This window comes from Dioscorea cayenensis, chromosome 5, assembly GCF_009730915.1.
Source record: "Dioscorea cayenensis subsp. rotundata cultivar TDr96_F1 chromosome 5, TDr96_F1_v2_PseudoChromosome.rev07_lg8_w22 25.fasta, whole genome shotgun sequence".
NCBI lineage: Eukaryota > Viridiplantae > Streptophyta > Magnoliopsida > Dioscoreales > Dioscoreaceae > Dioscorea > Dioscorea cayenensis.
The window spans coordinates 4,464,451-4,481,275 of NC_052475.1; the positions used below are offsets into that span (position 1 = coordinate 4,464,451).

The window sequence follows — 16,825 nt, forward strand, 5'->3', positions numbered from 1 at the left end:
AACATAGAAAGCAGTCTACATGCATGCACATGAAATGGTATTTGGCTGCTGCACAAGTGGGTACTAAATGGCACATGACCTTTGCCACAAGGCGTGAAACATAATAATAACAACAGCAACTCAACCGCAACAAATGAATGATAGATAGATATATATATATATATATATATCTTTTCATTGGATTCAAAGTTGAATTCAAATGAAAGACTAAGTCATTGTTTGCGGCCATGAGAACAAACAAACAAATGGTTTTAGCATGCAAAAGGCCAGTCCATTCTCATTGAATGGAGATGAAGCAAAGCACTGAAGAGAGCCTGCCAAAAGACATTTAAGTACGTACCATGAGACACTGCCCCAACGTTTCTTGTTGGGGCTCACAAGAGCACCAAGCACTTTTTTAGGACATTCATCACATGCCTTGTTTGATTTCACAATATTTTACCATCCTATATACTCTGCATCTCATACTTCTTTTGCTCTAATACTCATAATAAAAATAAAAATAAAAATAAAAAATTTATGTATATAACATATGATCAGAAAATGGTCCAGGTCAAATCATAAATATAAGACTAAAAAAAGCAGGCAAAAGCTATATAAACAAGTTGGCATGTGAAGGGCAATGTGGATCCAACAATGCTGACAGTGAGAATAGATGAAGATAGAGATTAGTTTTGGGGTAAAATTAATAAAGAGAAAGCCTGCAAACAGCTCACCTGGGGGTGGAGTGGGGTATGTTTCAATCCTGCCAAGTGCCAAGCCATGTTAATTGGCTTCATCCTTGGATGTAAAAGCAGCAGCAAATGAGGCAAAGCCTGTTGACAGCTATACTCAAGGTGGATGCACTGTTATTTTAAGTCAGCAACCTCTTTGTCAGCTCAGCAAAAGGCTTATGAGCTACACACAACAACAACAACAACAACAACACATGACTGACTAACATGAGAGAGATTATGTGATCAAGGATTATTCAAATGGAGCTGCTTTAAACCACTTTACATGAGAACCTTTTTCATTTATCACAAAACTGATATCATTCAAGAAAAGGAAAGAGTAACTAAAAACAAAAAAAAAAAACAAAAAAAGAAGAGAGGACATTTAAACTTGCTTAGTATATGAGAACTTCACTTAGAGGAACCATAGGCTTGACAGAGGGTTGTGAAGGAGCCAAGGGTGTGCCGATGTGAAGGCTGTTGGAAGGGAAGAAGCTGACATCGACACTACCCGATGCTGAGGGCTCATCTTTGAGAACGCCACGGAAGGATATTGAGCCATGCCTGGCAGATGCATCTGAGTTCCTGCCCGTCTCTTGGTGGCTCTGATTAGCAATGAGTGAAGCACCATCGCTGTAGTAGTCATCGTAGGGCATGTCATCCATACGTATGTGCCCGACATCCTGCAACGCCAGGGAATCGGCCACAGGAAAATAGACCAGCATACAAACACCAACCACGATGCAAACCAATAGCACAACAAAGGCAGCAAATACCATGGTCTCAAAAACAAGGTGGCCTCGGTGCGGGAGAACGGAAAGCCCAAGTAGGAGCACTCTCATAGGGAGGAAGATGATAACTGAAGCAACCAGAATGTATACCCTCAGCCTCAGTCCCTTATTGATCACCAGTGACACTACCTTGGTTCCTATGTAGCAGATATAGCAGATCATGGAGGAATGAAAAAGCCCCAGAATCATAGTGCTCACTAAGGGATTGGTGCATATACTGATTTGCTCATTCATAACACTGGTGGAGAAGAAATTGGTCAAATTTGATCTATGGTTACTCTTGGGCTTGACAAACTTAGGACCAATTAGAATGAGGACCAGTTGCATGACAAAGACTGGAAGGGAGTAAAAGAGAACGTAACCAACTGTCTTCCTGTTCCATCGAGGGCTTAGTGTGCCTGTTTCTCTCCTTTGAAGGGAGGCACGTAGGAGAAACCCAAGCATGAGGAACACACTGGGTTCCGCGAACCCTAGGTTTGATACAATGTAGAACTTGCAAACATCCTTCTGCCATGTTAAGCTAGAGAAGAGCCTTCCTTCCCCTTTCAATAAGGTTAGCCTGACCACTTCCCCAAAACCCCACCAGACAGCCACCAAAATTAGTGCAATGCGAGTCAGCCAGGGACCATTGAAGTAACTAAGCTGGAGAAAACATCTTCTTCGGATCCTCAGCTGGAAGTAGACTAAACGATAGATGCAGAGCAGGCCGAGAAAAGCAGCAATAGCCACAAGACAGATTGTTACCACACCGAATGCATCGGCCGTGCGTCTGATCAGGGGCATCACCAGAACCACAGATTCCACGCATGCTCTCAGCTATCATCGATACCAAGAAGGCCCAAAGGTACCACCACAAGGACAACTAGCTCCCCAAGGCAGAAGTCCAATTTGGGGAGACACTGCACCTTCTTAGACCACAAGGAACCATGCATAGATCCGATGTGCTGACTGCAATCTCACTATCGTTGATGAAGCTACCCACAGTGGTTAAGGTTTGCCTCCCCACTTAATACAACTACAGAACAAAACACAAGCTTTTAAGTGGATAACATCTTCGAAGAAACATCATAAGATACACCCCAGCTTAAAAAAGCAAATGGAAATGAGCGCAAGAAGATAACTAGACTCATATTGCAGGCATTTACTTTTCTAATTATGATCACTAACAATCAATGCAAAAGTCAGGCAAACATAGACCGAATAGATTAACCATTCCCTGAGCACATCCAAACATCTAAGCAAATCACTGAGAAATGATGCGACAATAACCGATCGGTGACAAATTAGAACAGACATATAAAGATGTCAATTCTTGGAGTAACAATCAACACTTTTGCCGATATTTTTGCATTCTAAACATCTCAGAAATCCAAAAGAAATCAACAAACCTGACAGAGAACCAACTTTTGCACCTCAAATATGGCAACTAAATCAACAAGCAACACTTTTGCTAATATTTTGCATTCCAAACATCTCAGAATTCCAAAAGAAATCAACAAATTCGACAAAGAACCAACTTTTGTACCTCAAATGTGGCAACGAAATCAACAAGCAACACTTTTTGCCAATAATTTTGCATTCTAAACATATCAGAATTCCAAAAGAAATCAACAAATCTGACAAAGAACCAACTATTGCACCTCAAATGTAGCAACTAAATCTCATTTCAATAACCCTCACATATATAAACTAAAACAGTTCATTATAAAGGTAAGAAAACATTCTTCCAATAAACTGCAAGCCACGCATTAACTCACAAGAGAGAAACAAATAAATAAACAAATCAAAATACAAAGGCATAAAAGTATCAACACAATGCGAGGTTTCAGAATCACACCAAAAACACAATAAACCAATTAAAAACTCAAGAAGCAAAATTTACAAACACACACACACACACACACACACACACACACACACACATCATTCTTCACAATTTACACAAATCTCAACAACCAAAAATTTGGAAATCATTCATGAACCATGATGTATATCCATAATAAAAAAAAACAAATAAATAAACAGATAAAACTTAAAAACCAGAGAAATCTCTCCCACTCAAGCACTGAAGTACATGATCTACAAACAAACCAAACAGAAGAGAAGAGAAACCATCCAAAAGAGAAACAAAAGCAAGGTCCAACCTCAAATAAGATCACATCATCGGCCGGCATTCCATGGAGAACTTCAAGTCCAAATCTGGACCGCCGGCGGAGGGGGAAAGCGCAACCCGGGCAAAATCCGAGGTAGCTGCGCACCGAATAAAGCTCGGTCGACGACGAATCCGGATCCAAGGTATGCTTTCCGGTACCCGCCACGCCGATCGGAACACGAAAACCCTAAAAATGGCGTACGGTGTGAGAGCAGAGAGAATAAGAAAGAAAGAGAGAGCGGAAGAGAGAGAAAGGTGGGATGAAGAAGAGGTTGATGACAGGCTGTCACCAGCTGTCATTAGCTTCGTAATATAACCGAGCCTTAGCTTCGGCTAACATCACGAGCCGAGCTGGATCATGGACCCCACCACATCCCCTTCACGGGAGAGATGCACCTCGCAATGTCTGTTTTACCCTCTATTTGTCAAAGGGTTTTTTTTTGGATATTTTTTATATGGAAAATATAAAATTTTTTAGAAAAAAATATAAAAAAATCTCAATTTGTTTTGAAAAATTAAAGAAATGTAGTATTTAAATTGGAACCTGTAAAAAATTCAAATTATGCATTTACATATGATATTTTAAAAAAGTACAATGTCTAATAGCTCAACTAATATGTATATATATATTTTAATTTTAAAAAATGTTTCTACATTTGATTGTCAAATTCAAAACAACTATATTTTCCCAAAGTATTGAACCGTTGAAATAAAATAATAAATTAACATAAATGATTTTCTAATATAAATTTTAATAGAATAATAATATTACAATAATTGGTTTGGATAAACTATATAAAATGTTTTTATTAATAACAATAACACTCAGCTTCCTCCCTGTCATTGCAGGAACTAATTAAATATTTATATATATATTTAAAATAAAGAAAAAAATATAAATAGAACAAATAAAAGAAAACAGTAGTAATTGGGAGGGTAAAATAGTAATTGAACAGTCTGGACTGCCATAGATATGCGGGAAGACTGGTGGGGCCCAGCAAAACAGTGGGGACCGGTGGTAACCGGTTACAATAGTACGGAAACGGCGGAAATACCGGGACAACTGAGCGCCAGGGTTGAATCTTTTAGCCACCCAACAAGCCCATTGATTCGTTCCTTGTCCATCTGGCGTAATCCTGACCGTATGATTTACATCACACGGCTGTGATTTTACTACAGTACTCGTCTCAAGGCTGTAATGCATCTATCTCTGCGTCATGTTATCCTATACTTGCATCTAAGTTCCTTTTTTTTTTTTAATATTTGATATTTCTTAATATTTTCAGCTAAGTTCATGCGTGATTTTATTTTTTTTTTTTAAACGTCAGGGGGGAATTTATGAATTTATTAAAATGGAAAAATAAAATGATTATTAATATTGCAATCCAACAAATTTTAAACTACCAGTGTTTGATTAAATATAGTTAAAAATACAACGGATTTCAAATTCTATATAGTTATAATTACTATATTTAAAATTATAAATAGTGTTAAATCTAGTGTTTGGTTTGATACAGTTAGAATGCTCGATTATAAAATTTTGTAATTGGTTATAATTATTTACACATGAATTTGGTATATAGTCCCAAGTTTTGTTAATTATAACATTAAACTATTATATTTTATTAATTATAAAATAAACAATATATTTAGTTACTTTAATATATTATTATATTTTTTTCATTAATTTATATTTAATATTTATATTAAATATAGTATATAGTATTAATTATTCTTCAATAACAACAAAATTTTAAAATAAACATTTTGAAATTTAGTACAAAATAAAACATTTTTTATAAATTTTTTTATAATTTTAAACTTAAAATATAAAATTAATTTAAATCTTGTCTATAAATAATAAAATAATTTTAAAAAATTTAAAACGGCATAAAATATATTTTCACTTGCTTTGTGATAAGCATTTCAACTCCCATAGTTTGGAATACGCTCAAATTGGCCGTATTTCAAACTTCACTCAAAATGGGTCAATTGAACTTACAACTACATCAATTTTTTAAATTCCACCAAATAAACAGAAAATTTTGAGAAATCTTGTAATTCTAACTACATTCAAATCCCTTCAAACAAACAGCACAGAATGTGCTTTAAGTTCTTTAACTCAATTTTAATATAAAATAAAATTAAAAATTTTTTTTAGGAGTTTAACATTAAAATAAATGTACAGTATGTTTAAAGGTGTAAAATTTGACCTTCACAAAAGAGTGTAAATTTCTAGGTTTCAATGGTTGATTTGTTGTTTTGTTCTCAAAATTTATAAATAGCAATTCAAAGGAATAAATACAATCTGTATTTGAAAAGCTCTAATGGTTCCAAAATTCATATGATATCAGGAATTATTTATTAGTATTGTTGTCACTCGTCATGGTCAACCCCATTTTTTGGCATTGCTTCTCTAGCATTCAATATTTTGTAATTATACATACATACATAAATATATATATATATATATATATATATATAAAACATCATTTATGAACATAAAATTGACGTGGCTCATATAATATATATATATATATATATATATATATACTCATGTTTCTATAGTTATATAAATTTTTTTATCCATAACGATGAATATGTGGAAGAGTGAAGGGCTATCCACGGTTATATGCAGTTATAATTTTACATAGATTCATTAGGTACATTTAAAATTTTTAATTATAGATTATGTAAGTAATCACTGTTAATTCCTTCTATTTATATGTCCCAATAAAAATATGCACTTATTAGTTAATAAAATTTTAATTTTTCATAAATTACCTATTATTACAGAGGTATGAACGTGAAGAACATAACAAATAATTTTTTTAAAAAAATTTAAATAGAAATAATTTTTAGCTTGTGCGCCTCTCTTATCAAATCATCTAAAAACATTGATAATTGAACACATAAAATATTAAATTTCAAAGTTTAGGAGAATTGTATTTAGAATTTACAGTCATAAATACTTTTTCCCGGCTTTTAATAATAGAATATAAAATTTTATGAATACTCTACAACCATCAAAGGTTATGATCAAAATATAACATTATTAATCATTGTTCTTAAAAAAATACAGTAGATATCTCTACAAGACAATGTGAAAATTTTTAGTCATACTAGTGGATTTGGATTATAATTTTTAAGTTTAAAACTAATATATATATAGGTTTGTGGTGGAAGCACAAGCTCCACCATTTGAACAAGAGCAATAATAATAATAAATTAAAAAATTAATAAATAAGAGATTTCCACTAAAGTAGCTCATCTTCCATTAAGATGTGATTAAAGTGTGCTCAGGTTGGTGCATCATACCTAATTAATTTTGTACCGGCCCAACACTACTGTTCTCTCTTAAAAAGCCTCCAATCCTTGTATTTTTCTTTTTTTGAAAAAAAAATCATTTCTCCACTTTTTTTATTTTTTTAATAAAGTTAACCACAGCCTTACTGAGGTGTTTCACTTTTCATATGGATCCTTGTACAATCCAAGTTCCTGTGGTATTTTCCCCTTTCTACTTTGTCATGCATAATCTCCCCTTTAATCTTCATTATTTATCTTTTTAATTGTGCATCATCCATAGCTGAAAAACCATTAGATTAAAATCCAACGTACAATATATTCTTAGACCATAGCTGAAAACCATTAGATTGAAATCCAACGTACAATATATTCTTAGACTACACAAACTCATATATATATATATATATACACACACATTTTGATGCAATGTAGAACTATATTCTTCTCATTATTCTACTCATCTAGTTTGTATAATTATAAAAATGTTTAATTGTACTTTTATTCACTGTTTTATATATGTTTCACTCACAATTTGATCGAAAAACTACCAAAGAAAAAAAAAATGAAAATGAAAACTCTTGCAGGCGAACTAAAGTCATATTAATCCTTCATAGAAATTCTCATAAAAATGAACAAACGGAATTGACTACCTTAATGTTTATGTAATATCTAAATCCCGAAAAAATGTGATCTTAAATTTTTTTTTTTAAGAAATAGAAGTTAAAAGTTAAAAAGCAATGAAAAGAAAAAAAGTGATCAACTATCTTAATCATTACTGAATATCTAAATCCCGAAGAAATGTGACAGTAAATTTCTTTTTTTGACTAGATAGGAGTTAAAGGTGAAAAAAAAAATAACAAGAAAAAAAAAAGTTCCTGCTTTATTTGATCATTCAAGAAAAAGAGTGATTTGCTTTTGTCACCATTATCACTATATCTCTTTTGAAAATGCACAAGATCTAACAACCTTAGAAATGAAATCCTCCGAGCAATGAAAACAAATTACAGAGCTTTTGTCACCATTATCACTATAACTCTTTTATGTCCTTATTTTGTTGGGAGGATACATCAATCAGTAAAACATAGATGAAGAGATTAATTCATACGACATGATTCTTGTTAAAAACTAGTATTCCATCAAATCCTTATTTCTCAAGTTTAGGTTTCTTTGCTTAGAATTCATGCCAGATAAAATCATTTTCATAAGCTTTTCTTTTATTATGTGCCATAAAATCTAAAGTTTCTCCACTGTAAAAATTATTAGATGCAAACTAAACATATAAATTAACTTTAAACGAACACATATAGGAAGAAAGAACTCGTATGAAGATTTACTAGTCAATGTTCCTAGTCCTAATGGGGCTAAAATGATTCATTTCAACCTTACTCATTTACCATGAATGAATGAAAAACATTTATGAACCATAAGAACAGCATACTTTTGCAATGTAAAGGTAAAAATTCTAGTTTACTATATTTATAACTTCCCTTGGCCAAGGTTGTGTAACTTTATTTTCCCTTACAATCTACAAGCATAGCTTCTCTCAGTAATGACATGAAATTGCAATTCTATCACATCGGATGTTCTACTACAACACAAAGGGAATAACAGCACATCACATATATATATATATATACTGCAGGTGAATATCAGAGGGCAGAACTCTTCGTCAAGAAAGACATATCCAAATACAAATACAGAGATTGATGATATAGTTACCAATGGCGAGCTTAATCCATAACTTTCTTAGACTCAAAGTTGCAGGGCCCAAAGGACTGTACTGTTTGCATTCACAAAAGAGTGATTCGTCCCATCAATCATATGAACTGAGCTACCGCCACCGTGGCATCGGTTGCCTGTCCGACAAGCATTCACTTGCTGCTTTAGTTAAAATGTTTAAAGAAATTTTTATGCCGAAGCATGTGAATTTCATAATGGAGAAGGTGCTCACTTGGGTTTTTTGACATCGACAGATGCATTGCCTATTGGTAACTTTTTCTTGTCAGGCTTTGTCAGACAATGCCCTGCCTGTAAAACATCATGATTTTGGAGTTATGAAAGAGATGCAGGACAAATTCATAAGGCACTAGATTTGCAAAGAAGTATGAACCTTTATATTCCCTGTCCTTGGATTTTCATTATGGGAAGACATAATCTTTGTGCCTGATCCACTAGGCTCCCTTGACCTCAAGTCCTCTTTAATAATCTTTGTGCCTGATCCACTAGGCTCCCTTGACCTCAAGTCCTCTTTAATCTGCAAATTCAGTTAAATTGGGATCACATCTAGATGATATTCTTATAAAGGCAAAGCATCATATAAGACTAATCTAAACTTAATTCTATGGCTTCTCATGCGCTGCATACTGAAAATATCTAGTGATTGATTGATCTTAACAATCTGGAGACATGGATAGCCAAATCATTCAGCTCATAATCTAAACCTCAAATATTTGTTAATAAAATAGGTGCATATGTATATTTCCAAGTAAGAATAACTTATATGCTGCTGATGCTTTTGATATTTGTCCATGTACCAAAGATTAATGGGCATCCGACTAATGCATAAACTAAGCGTCAAAATATAGATCTACGAAATAAATGTGCATACAATTTACATCTTCTGAAAACTGAATCAAATGAGTTAGGTCCATAAAGTTCTAGGAGTAATATGAAGGTAAAGCTATGCTTGGAATATAAGACAACATAAAGATGATAAAGTGATAGCACAGACATTTTACCTCTTTCCGCAGATTTCGTCCAAATGCAATTGAGAACTTGTGATCAATTCCACCGCTCCAATTAGGTATATTACGGGCAGGGAGGTCTACAGACCTAAGCAAAATAAAAAGGTCTTTTAATTCTTACTGTATTTACAATGCTGGTAACTTGAATGATGACTGCTACGGAATACATCAGTAGAGGCAGCTTGAGTTACTATTGGCTGAAATTCAAGCTATTATAAAAATGTTCAATGAAGACCAACAATTGTCATAAAAGTTATTGGAAATATAATCCACATCAGTTGTGTGATAGAAGTATAATGGGTTTATATATAGATATAATGGGTTGAACCATTAAGTCTTGAGACTTTTTGGTGTAAGACCCCTAAACTTATGTAGCACCCATATAGAGTCCACCGGTACAAAATATAAAATCTAGTATAGTATCAGAGTAATATAGTGGAGCCCAATATATATTAAAAAAAATGACATCTGAGACACAAGTGGTGTACAAGTCCATGTGAATAGGACCTTTGAGACACAAGTGATATACAAGTCCATGTGTATAAGACCTTTGAGACACAAAGTAGTGTACAAATCCTGGTAAACAGACCTCTGGTGTACAAGTTTGAATAAATTCAACCAAGTTGAACTTGAGAGAGGGTGTTGGAAATATAGTCCCACATCAGTTGTGTGATAAAAGTGTAATGGGTTTATATATAAGTATAGAGGTTGAGCCACTAAGTCTTGAGATTTTTTGGTGTAAGACCCTTAATCTTATGTAGCACCCATAAAGGGCCCACTAGTACAAAATATAAAAATCTAACAAAAGTAAAACAGTGTAAGCAGCAAGATCTCAAGATGGTGCCATGGTGCCAATACTATTTTTACCAAGATCAACAAGAAATCAAGGCTCTGGATTGAGGAAGCCGTAAAGGTCTGAGCAGGGTAGTCTTACCTTGCCATTTGCTGTCCAAGCACAAAAGTACATCTGCCATTAAAACTCTGCTTACCACATGCTAAAGTTTTGTCTTTAACTTCTTGATCTCTAAAAATATAACACATAGAAATCAGATAAAATGTAACATCTTGAATGCAAAAGAATTCTATGACAAGATTTTCAGTATAATTAACCTTTTGTTTTCTTGTCCCTTACTTCTCACACCACTAGACGTGGCTGTTTTATTGAATGAACCCTGAATTTACCACAGTGAAAACAAAGAAATTCACTTTCTATAGATAACCAATCAAACGTGTAAAAACATTATAACAAAGGATTTCAAACAAAAACAAAAGCAAAATCTAACCAATCCATGAGACAGACATTATATATCCATTGATAAACAAATATTAAGTAATATCAACGTTTATGTTAAGCAAAGAGGACTCACGTCAAAGAGTCGATGCCCAAAATCCTGATATCCTACTTACCACAAAAAAAAACACTATAACAAAAACCCGATACAGAGAACAAAAGGGCATAGTAGAAGATTATGGTTCACAGCAAGTACAACAAAACAAGATACAAGTATTTCCCGATCCTTAACCTAATTCTAATGATTCAAAAAATAATTTCATCAAGAATTCATGATTGGAAAGATAAATATCTCAAATATAAATATATATATATATATATATAATGTTATCAGTCATGTTTATGACAATTGTGATAGCTTAAGAGCATGAATATATATATAAGCCAATGAGTTTTCGAAGAATAAAACCAAAAGCATGAGGATATCTTGATTGTCATTGCTGATTGAAATCTGACCTGTGCACTAATGACACCTTTTGCATGATTTAGGGATGTTGTTAGTCTATTTGGTAGTTTGGTAACCAGTCCCCTTTCATCTAATTTATTTTCAAAAGTTGCAGCTCTCCTTTCTGTGGCAAGAGAAAAAGGGCGTGGAATGGTGCCATTAGAGCGTACTTCTGTCAGGGTCCTGTGCGTCACAGCTACAGTTGATTTAATATTTTTTGATACTCTACGGGAAGTGGATGTGCATGAACCAATGTTCCTCTCAACTTTCCCAGTTGTCTTGTGAATGGGATGCTTTTGTCTCTGCAATGCATTGTCCTTTTCTGGCTTGATTCTATTTTTCAGCTTTAAACAATTTCTAGCTGAAACAGTTAATTCCTGGTGGCAAATTTAATGGAAAAAGTGCTCATGTCAACAAATTTGCCCAAAATATATATGCACACACACAATTATTTTGGAGTTTATAAGCATTATGACAGGGTGGAAATTTTCTGTTAAAGAATTCTTCAAGCACAAGTAAGTTTGCAAGCAATTCCGTGAATGATGGGTGATATGAAATATGAAAAGCTAGCCTGAAGCCCTAATTATGCAACAAAGTATCAAGTTTTTCAAAATTCTTGGCTCAGATAAATAGGAATATTCAGAGTTTAAGAATATCAGAGTCCTAAACTGGACATAATGGTATTAGCAAACTTGGAGTATAACGAGGCTAAATAAATGAATAAACACATACATAATTAACATTAAATATATAATGCATGGGCATGCACTTAAGAGTTAGTTCTATAGAAGTAACTTGCAAGGAAATAAACTGTCAACAAATATGATAATGTACAATTTTTTTTATAATTTTTTTGGTAGGAAATGAAGTTTCACTATCTACAAAAGGTGACATGGATGTATATGAAGAAGGACACAAAATGGAGAGCAGAAGACACCTCCAATCAGACTTTCGACATACCTTAACTGTAGAAGAGGATATACTGTTAGCAGATGCCCTTATAATTGACTTATTCTTTTTGGGTGCATGGTTGTCAGCAGATGCATCTTCTATATCTCCCAGTTTATAATTTGTAGGACTCGCTGCAGTATTCTGGATTCCTTTTACAGGTTCAACAATTGACACTACAGTCCCTTGAGCTGCTCCATTAGATCGAATACCTGACACTGAATCTTGATACTTCTTTTCAACTTCAAATTCAATGATATCATGTTGTACAATCACTTCAGTGCCTCCGCAAAGGGATTCACCCACGTAAGAATCTGTATCCATATGTTGCCACTGAATATTGTTACTTGAGTGCATCGCTTGTCCAGCTGCTTTCAAGTTCCTTGCAAACAAATCATGGCATGGTAATGTAGACTCTGGATCCAAGTGTCCTGTCTGAGAAGCTTTTCTGCTTAAATGGTCCTTTTCTAATGGAGCAATCATGGTTCCTTTTGCAAGAACATCATGGAGATTTGCTGCTGCATTTCCATAATGCTCAGATTGCCCCATTGTTTCCTCATCCTCCCCAGTTTGGCTAGAAATGCTACCATCACCGCCATATTCCAATGTAAGCTCAGTTTGCTGATTATCTTGCATAGCTTTCAAAGCCCGAAGCTTTTTGTAATATTCTTCAAAATATGCCTTTTTCTGGGCAACTAAACCAGGATTCTTGACTTTCTCCAGTTCCTCCTGCCGTTCGTTGTAGGTGAATGCCGACCTTTTCGCCCAAGCCAGTGACTCAACTGCAAATCTTCCGAAGGATATTGAACCATGGTCAAGCATTTGCGAAACTGAAACTTCCTGCATCAGAAAATAAACTCATTAAGCGATAATTTCCATCTACAAGCACTAAACAATTAGAAAAAAACAAAATATATTAATCAAAGCAAAGAATAAAGATAATAATAAAATTGTGCCCATACAGTTACAGGATTTGAACATCTAGATGGTATGATAAAATACTTGAAAGGTGGGGTCATGGAGTTTAACCAGTTACACAAAATTGATCAGATCCTCTCACAGCAATATCTTGACACAAACCCAGAAATTTACAAGCTTGTTCCCAAGTAGTTAAGCATTCATCAGAGGTGGTCAGTGCCTTAAGTCAGGTAAAACCAGGTGTGATCACACCAATAAAATATGCTATAATTCACAAGATAGATGTGCTGAAGGCAATACCTTATTAGGAAATGGTTCCAATAATAAGTGGAAAGGGTCAGAAAAGATGCATTTTGAAGATGGTCAAGTTTTAATATGGATATTTTCAGGAAGTTTGCAGCAACAATAACAAATGGAAACAAACTTTAAATGTATGAGCACATACATCAAGCAAAGAAGAAGTGAAGTAATCAAAAAAGAACCCATTCAGAAATTCACACAAACAAATGGTTGTTCCAATGAAAATAAACAAGGTTCAACATTAACGACAGAAACAAGAAAATTTGAAAGAAATGCCAAAACTAACATCAATAACTACCTGAGAATCGACCCTGTCACTATCCAGTAATTCATCATGTGACCACCCATAATATGCTTGATCTACATCAGTTGCCATTACATACCAACCATACAATTCACCTTTCTTACACAATCACCTTTCTTGCATCACTAAATCCTGGGAAATTAACCCATAATCAGTACACATCAAACAGGTCATTGCTCTAACTCAGCAAAAAAATATAGAATTCCACAAGTAAATAATAACAAAATCATCCGAAATACTGGAGCAAGAACAACATCTAAATCAAGAAAACAGGGGAAAGCTAAAGGAAATAACGAAGCAAGCCAACCACTTGGATATCTCTACATGTACATCATCAAAGAACAAGACTCTAAACTCATGTTTTGCCCATGTTCTTACATACAGCTGGCTGAAACAAAATAAAGCAATCAGAAGAAGTAAGAAAAGAAAAGAAAAGATTTTGAAGCCAAGGTTCCTAGTACCTCCACTTCAGAAAAGTAATGGAGAAATGGAGAAACATAGAGAGCAATTTGGGGGTCATTCTGGTGGGGGTTTCAATACGATTGCGACCTCCGCGCATTAATGGATTCCGTGCTATTCCAGAGTTAGTTAGGTGCTCTGTAACGCTTACTGATAATTGGAAAAAATAAAGCAAAGGCAATAAATAATAATAATTTAATAATAATTTAATAATAAAAGTGAAACGTCTGCCTGTGTTGTGGCCTTGATGGGGATACAGGATAAGAAAGCTGGGCAGTATTTCTATCACTAGCGTACATATTCTCTAATTTGTCCCTACCTTGTGGTGCCGAGAAAGAGAAACAGAGGTTGCTTGTCTTCTTGGCCTTTCATTGTTCTCTGCTTCAATGGCAGGCAAAAATCCATCCCAAATGAGTTTACTCATTACAACCATGTCTGATAGTGCCAGGGAGATGGGTAAGTTTTTATTTATTAAATATTTGGAACCCAAACACATCATTGATCAGTGTTTTTTGAACATCTAAAAAAAAAACACAAGTTAATGCACCCACTTGGGCCACGTAGACATGTCTAACTTCAAAGTTTAGCTGACCCGCTGACAATAAAGTTTTCATTGCAAGACAAGATATGCAGGGACCAACAGTATTGCCCCAGTTGTCAATTGATTCTAGAAAAAAAAACAAGCGTGACAAAAGAGCAGTTAATCAAGCAACCTAATACTGTACTTAGACAAGCTCTTTACCAAATACATCTCATGGACAAATAAATACTTGTGATAAATTTTTATTAAATATTTGAAACCCAAACACATGAACACTAGTCATATCACAATCGAGACAAGTGTGATGTGTTTGGTCCACTTAACCAATAATGCCTGCCAGCCCATGGATGTCAAAATTGCTACAATGCAAACATGGCAGTCAAAAAGTTGGTAAAATAATCATTAATTGAATAACAAACAAACATGAAATAGTGGCGTCCAAAATTATTTAAGTTTATTTTAATATATTAGAAACATATACCATTCTATAGCACCATATTAAACTAATAGAAAACTACAGATTTAGATTAACGTTCGTCCATTTAACTATCTGATTGAAAACTTCAAATTTTAAATTGATACAAAAATGTATCCATAGTGACCCGCGAAAAGATGACTAGACAGCCACGCACATGCAAGAACGTGGCTTTACGGCGAGGAGACAATGATTTGGCAATGAACCGTGCCATGGCACATGATGTGCTGCTTTCTAGCCAACTTTGCCCCATGAAAGTAAAGCATTGCCCCAATTTCAATCCCATCTCTCCCTATGGAGATAATGATAAAGTATATATCTTTATCAAAAAAGAAAGCAAGCTAACTCAAAACTCCAGGAATAAAAGACAAAAAGAAATGCATCACATGATCCTCATAGATCCAAATATTATTTATATTCAGCTGCTTCTATTGCTTTGTATTTATCTTATACAGGGCCTCCATCCAGTGCGGGTGGGCCTGATTCAATGATTTCAACCGTTGATTGGCTGATGATCACAGTGGGGTTGTTAGTGGAGCGCCATCAGGAGACCTATGTGGGGAACTATAGCGCTAAAAGTAAAAAGGTAAAATGACCTTTTTCACACTGGCACCTTGAAAGGTTAAAAATTTTTTGCTTTAAATTCTTCAAACTTTTTGTAAAAAGGTCAAAAATTAACTGTAAAAAAAAGCATGAAATCTGGCATAAATTTGATGAAGAACTTGTATTCTAATAATTAACCCTCATAGCATTCATTGATCATCGAATTCAAAGTGCAAACCTAAACAGAAAAGAGAATTCAAAACCACACCATCCTTGCACTCAAACATTCGAAAACACAGTGAAATTAGGCTTGAAATAATATCAGAAAAAAAACAAAGAAAAACGGAAAAAAAAAACATTTAAAAAAACATGAAAAGTGAAAACGGGCATAATTTTAATTCAAAGAAATTATCCCAGTCGGAACTCAGTGATCACTGAATTCATGGTATAAGCTCAAACAAAAAAGGGAATTATAAACCCCCCACCATTCTTTTTCACAAATCATCCAAAACACAGTGAAACTAAGCCGAAAATGCTTGAAATCCGAGATCAAACATCGAAAAAAGAAAGCAATTAAACCGAAAAACTAGGGTTTACCACTCTTTCCCACATGAAGCTCACTCGAGATGAGAAAAGGGGTGTGACCACATACCTCCATTTCTCTATACGTCTAGTATGGAAAAGATCGACGAGGTTCAAGATCCAAGATCGAAGACAAAGGAGAATTGAAACCCTAAAAATCGTTTCTTGGACGCGCCAGAGATTTGAATCTGATTCGTTTCGCTGTCACTGATGTGAAATGAGAGCAGAGCAAAAACACTAATATAGGAGCGTTTTTATCCATTGCCCCCTGGAAACTTCATTAATTGTATATTAGTCCTAGAGTTTACAGAAT

The 16,825-nt window shown here is 34.4% G+C and overlaps 2 protein-coding genes across 7 annotated transcripts; both read right to left on the reverse strand.

Annotated features, from left to right (window-relative positions):
• Nucleotides 1–538: 538 nt before the first annotated feature.
• LOC120261769 lies at nt 539–3,889 on the reverse strand. Of its 3 annotated transcripts, XR_005536635.1 has the most exons (4): nt 3,649–3,889; nt 1,109–2,519; nt 717–897; nt 565–639 (listed from the first exon to the last, which is right to left on the reverse strand). XR_005536635.1 is itself a non-coding variant. In XM_039269752.1 (3 exons), exon 2 carries the CDS (start codon nt 2,285–2,287, stop codon nt 1,109–1,111), a length of 1,179 nt encoding a protein of 392 aa, XP_039125686.1. In that variant the 5' UTR covers nt 2,288–2,519; nt 3,649–3,889; the 3' UTR covers nt 539–897. The 3 variants fall into 3 exon arrangements, 2 of the variants coding, with proteins under 2 accessions (XP_039125686.1, XP_039125685.1); XM_039269752.1 differs by having other exon boundaries at nt 539–897; XM_039269751.1 differs by lacking the exons at nt 565–639; nt 717–897 and having other exon boundaries at nt 943–2,519.
• A 4,611-nt stretch (nt 3,890–8,500) lies between these two features.
• On the reverse strand, nt 8,501–16,732 carry LOC120261314. 4 transcript variants are annotated; one of them, XM_039269165.1, is made up of 11 exons: nt 14,374–14,485; nt 14,220–14,300; nt 13,907–14,044; nt 12,403–13,230; nt 11,454–11,819; nt 10,817–10,878; nt 10,641–10,730; nt 9,701–9,794; nt 9,073–9,216; nt 8,914–8,990; nt 8,501–8,818 (listed from the first exon to the last, which is right to left on the reverse strand). In XM_039269165.1, exons 3-11 carry the CDS (start codon nt 13,982–13,984, stop codon nt 8,794–8,796), a joined length of 1,764 nt encoding a protein of 587 aa, XP_039125099.1. In that variant the 5' UTR covers nt 13,985–14,044; nt 14,220–14,300; nt 14,374–14,485; the 3' UTR covers nt 8,501–8,793. The 4 variants fall into 4 exon arrangements, with proteins under 4 accessions (XP_039125099.1, XP_039125100.1, XP_039125101.1 ...); XM_039269166.1 differs by lacking the exons at nt 14,220–14,300; nt 14,374–14,485 and adding an exon at nt 16,583–16,732; XM_039269167.1 differs by lacking the exon at nt 14,220–14,300 and having other exon boundaries at nt 14,374–14,509.
• Nucleotides 16,733–16,825: the final 93 nt, after the last annotated feature.

What these genes read in the sequence shown, in the direction of transcription:
- LOC120261314 (XM_039269166.1), bottom strand. Translation starts at nt 13,984, where the DNA reads ATGGCAACTGATGTAGATCAAGCATATTATGGGTGGTCACATGATGAA. An exon ending in GTGACAGGGTCGATTCTCAG is followed by an intron (nt 13,231 to 13,906) that starts GTAGTTATTGAT and finishes TTTCTGATGCAG; the next exon opens with GAAGTTTCAGTTTCGCAAAT. An exon ending in AAGGTGTCATTAGTGCACAG is followed by an intron (nt 10,879 to 11,453) that starts GTCAGATTTCAA and finishes TGGTAAATTCAG; the next exon opens with GGTTCATTCAATAAAACAGC.
- LOC120261769 (XM_039269752.1), bottom strand. Translation starts at nt 2,287, where the DNA reads ATGCCCCTGATCAGACGCACGGCCGATGCATTCGGTGTGGTAACAATC.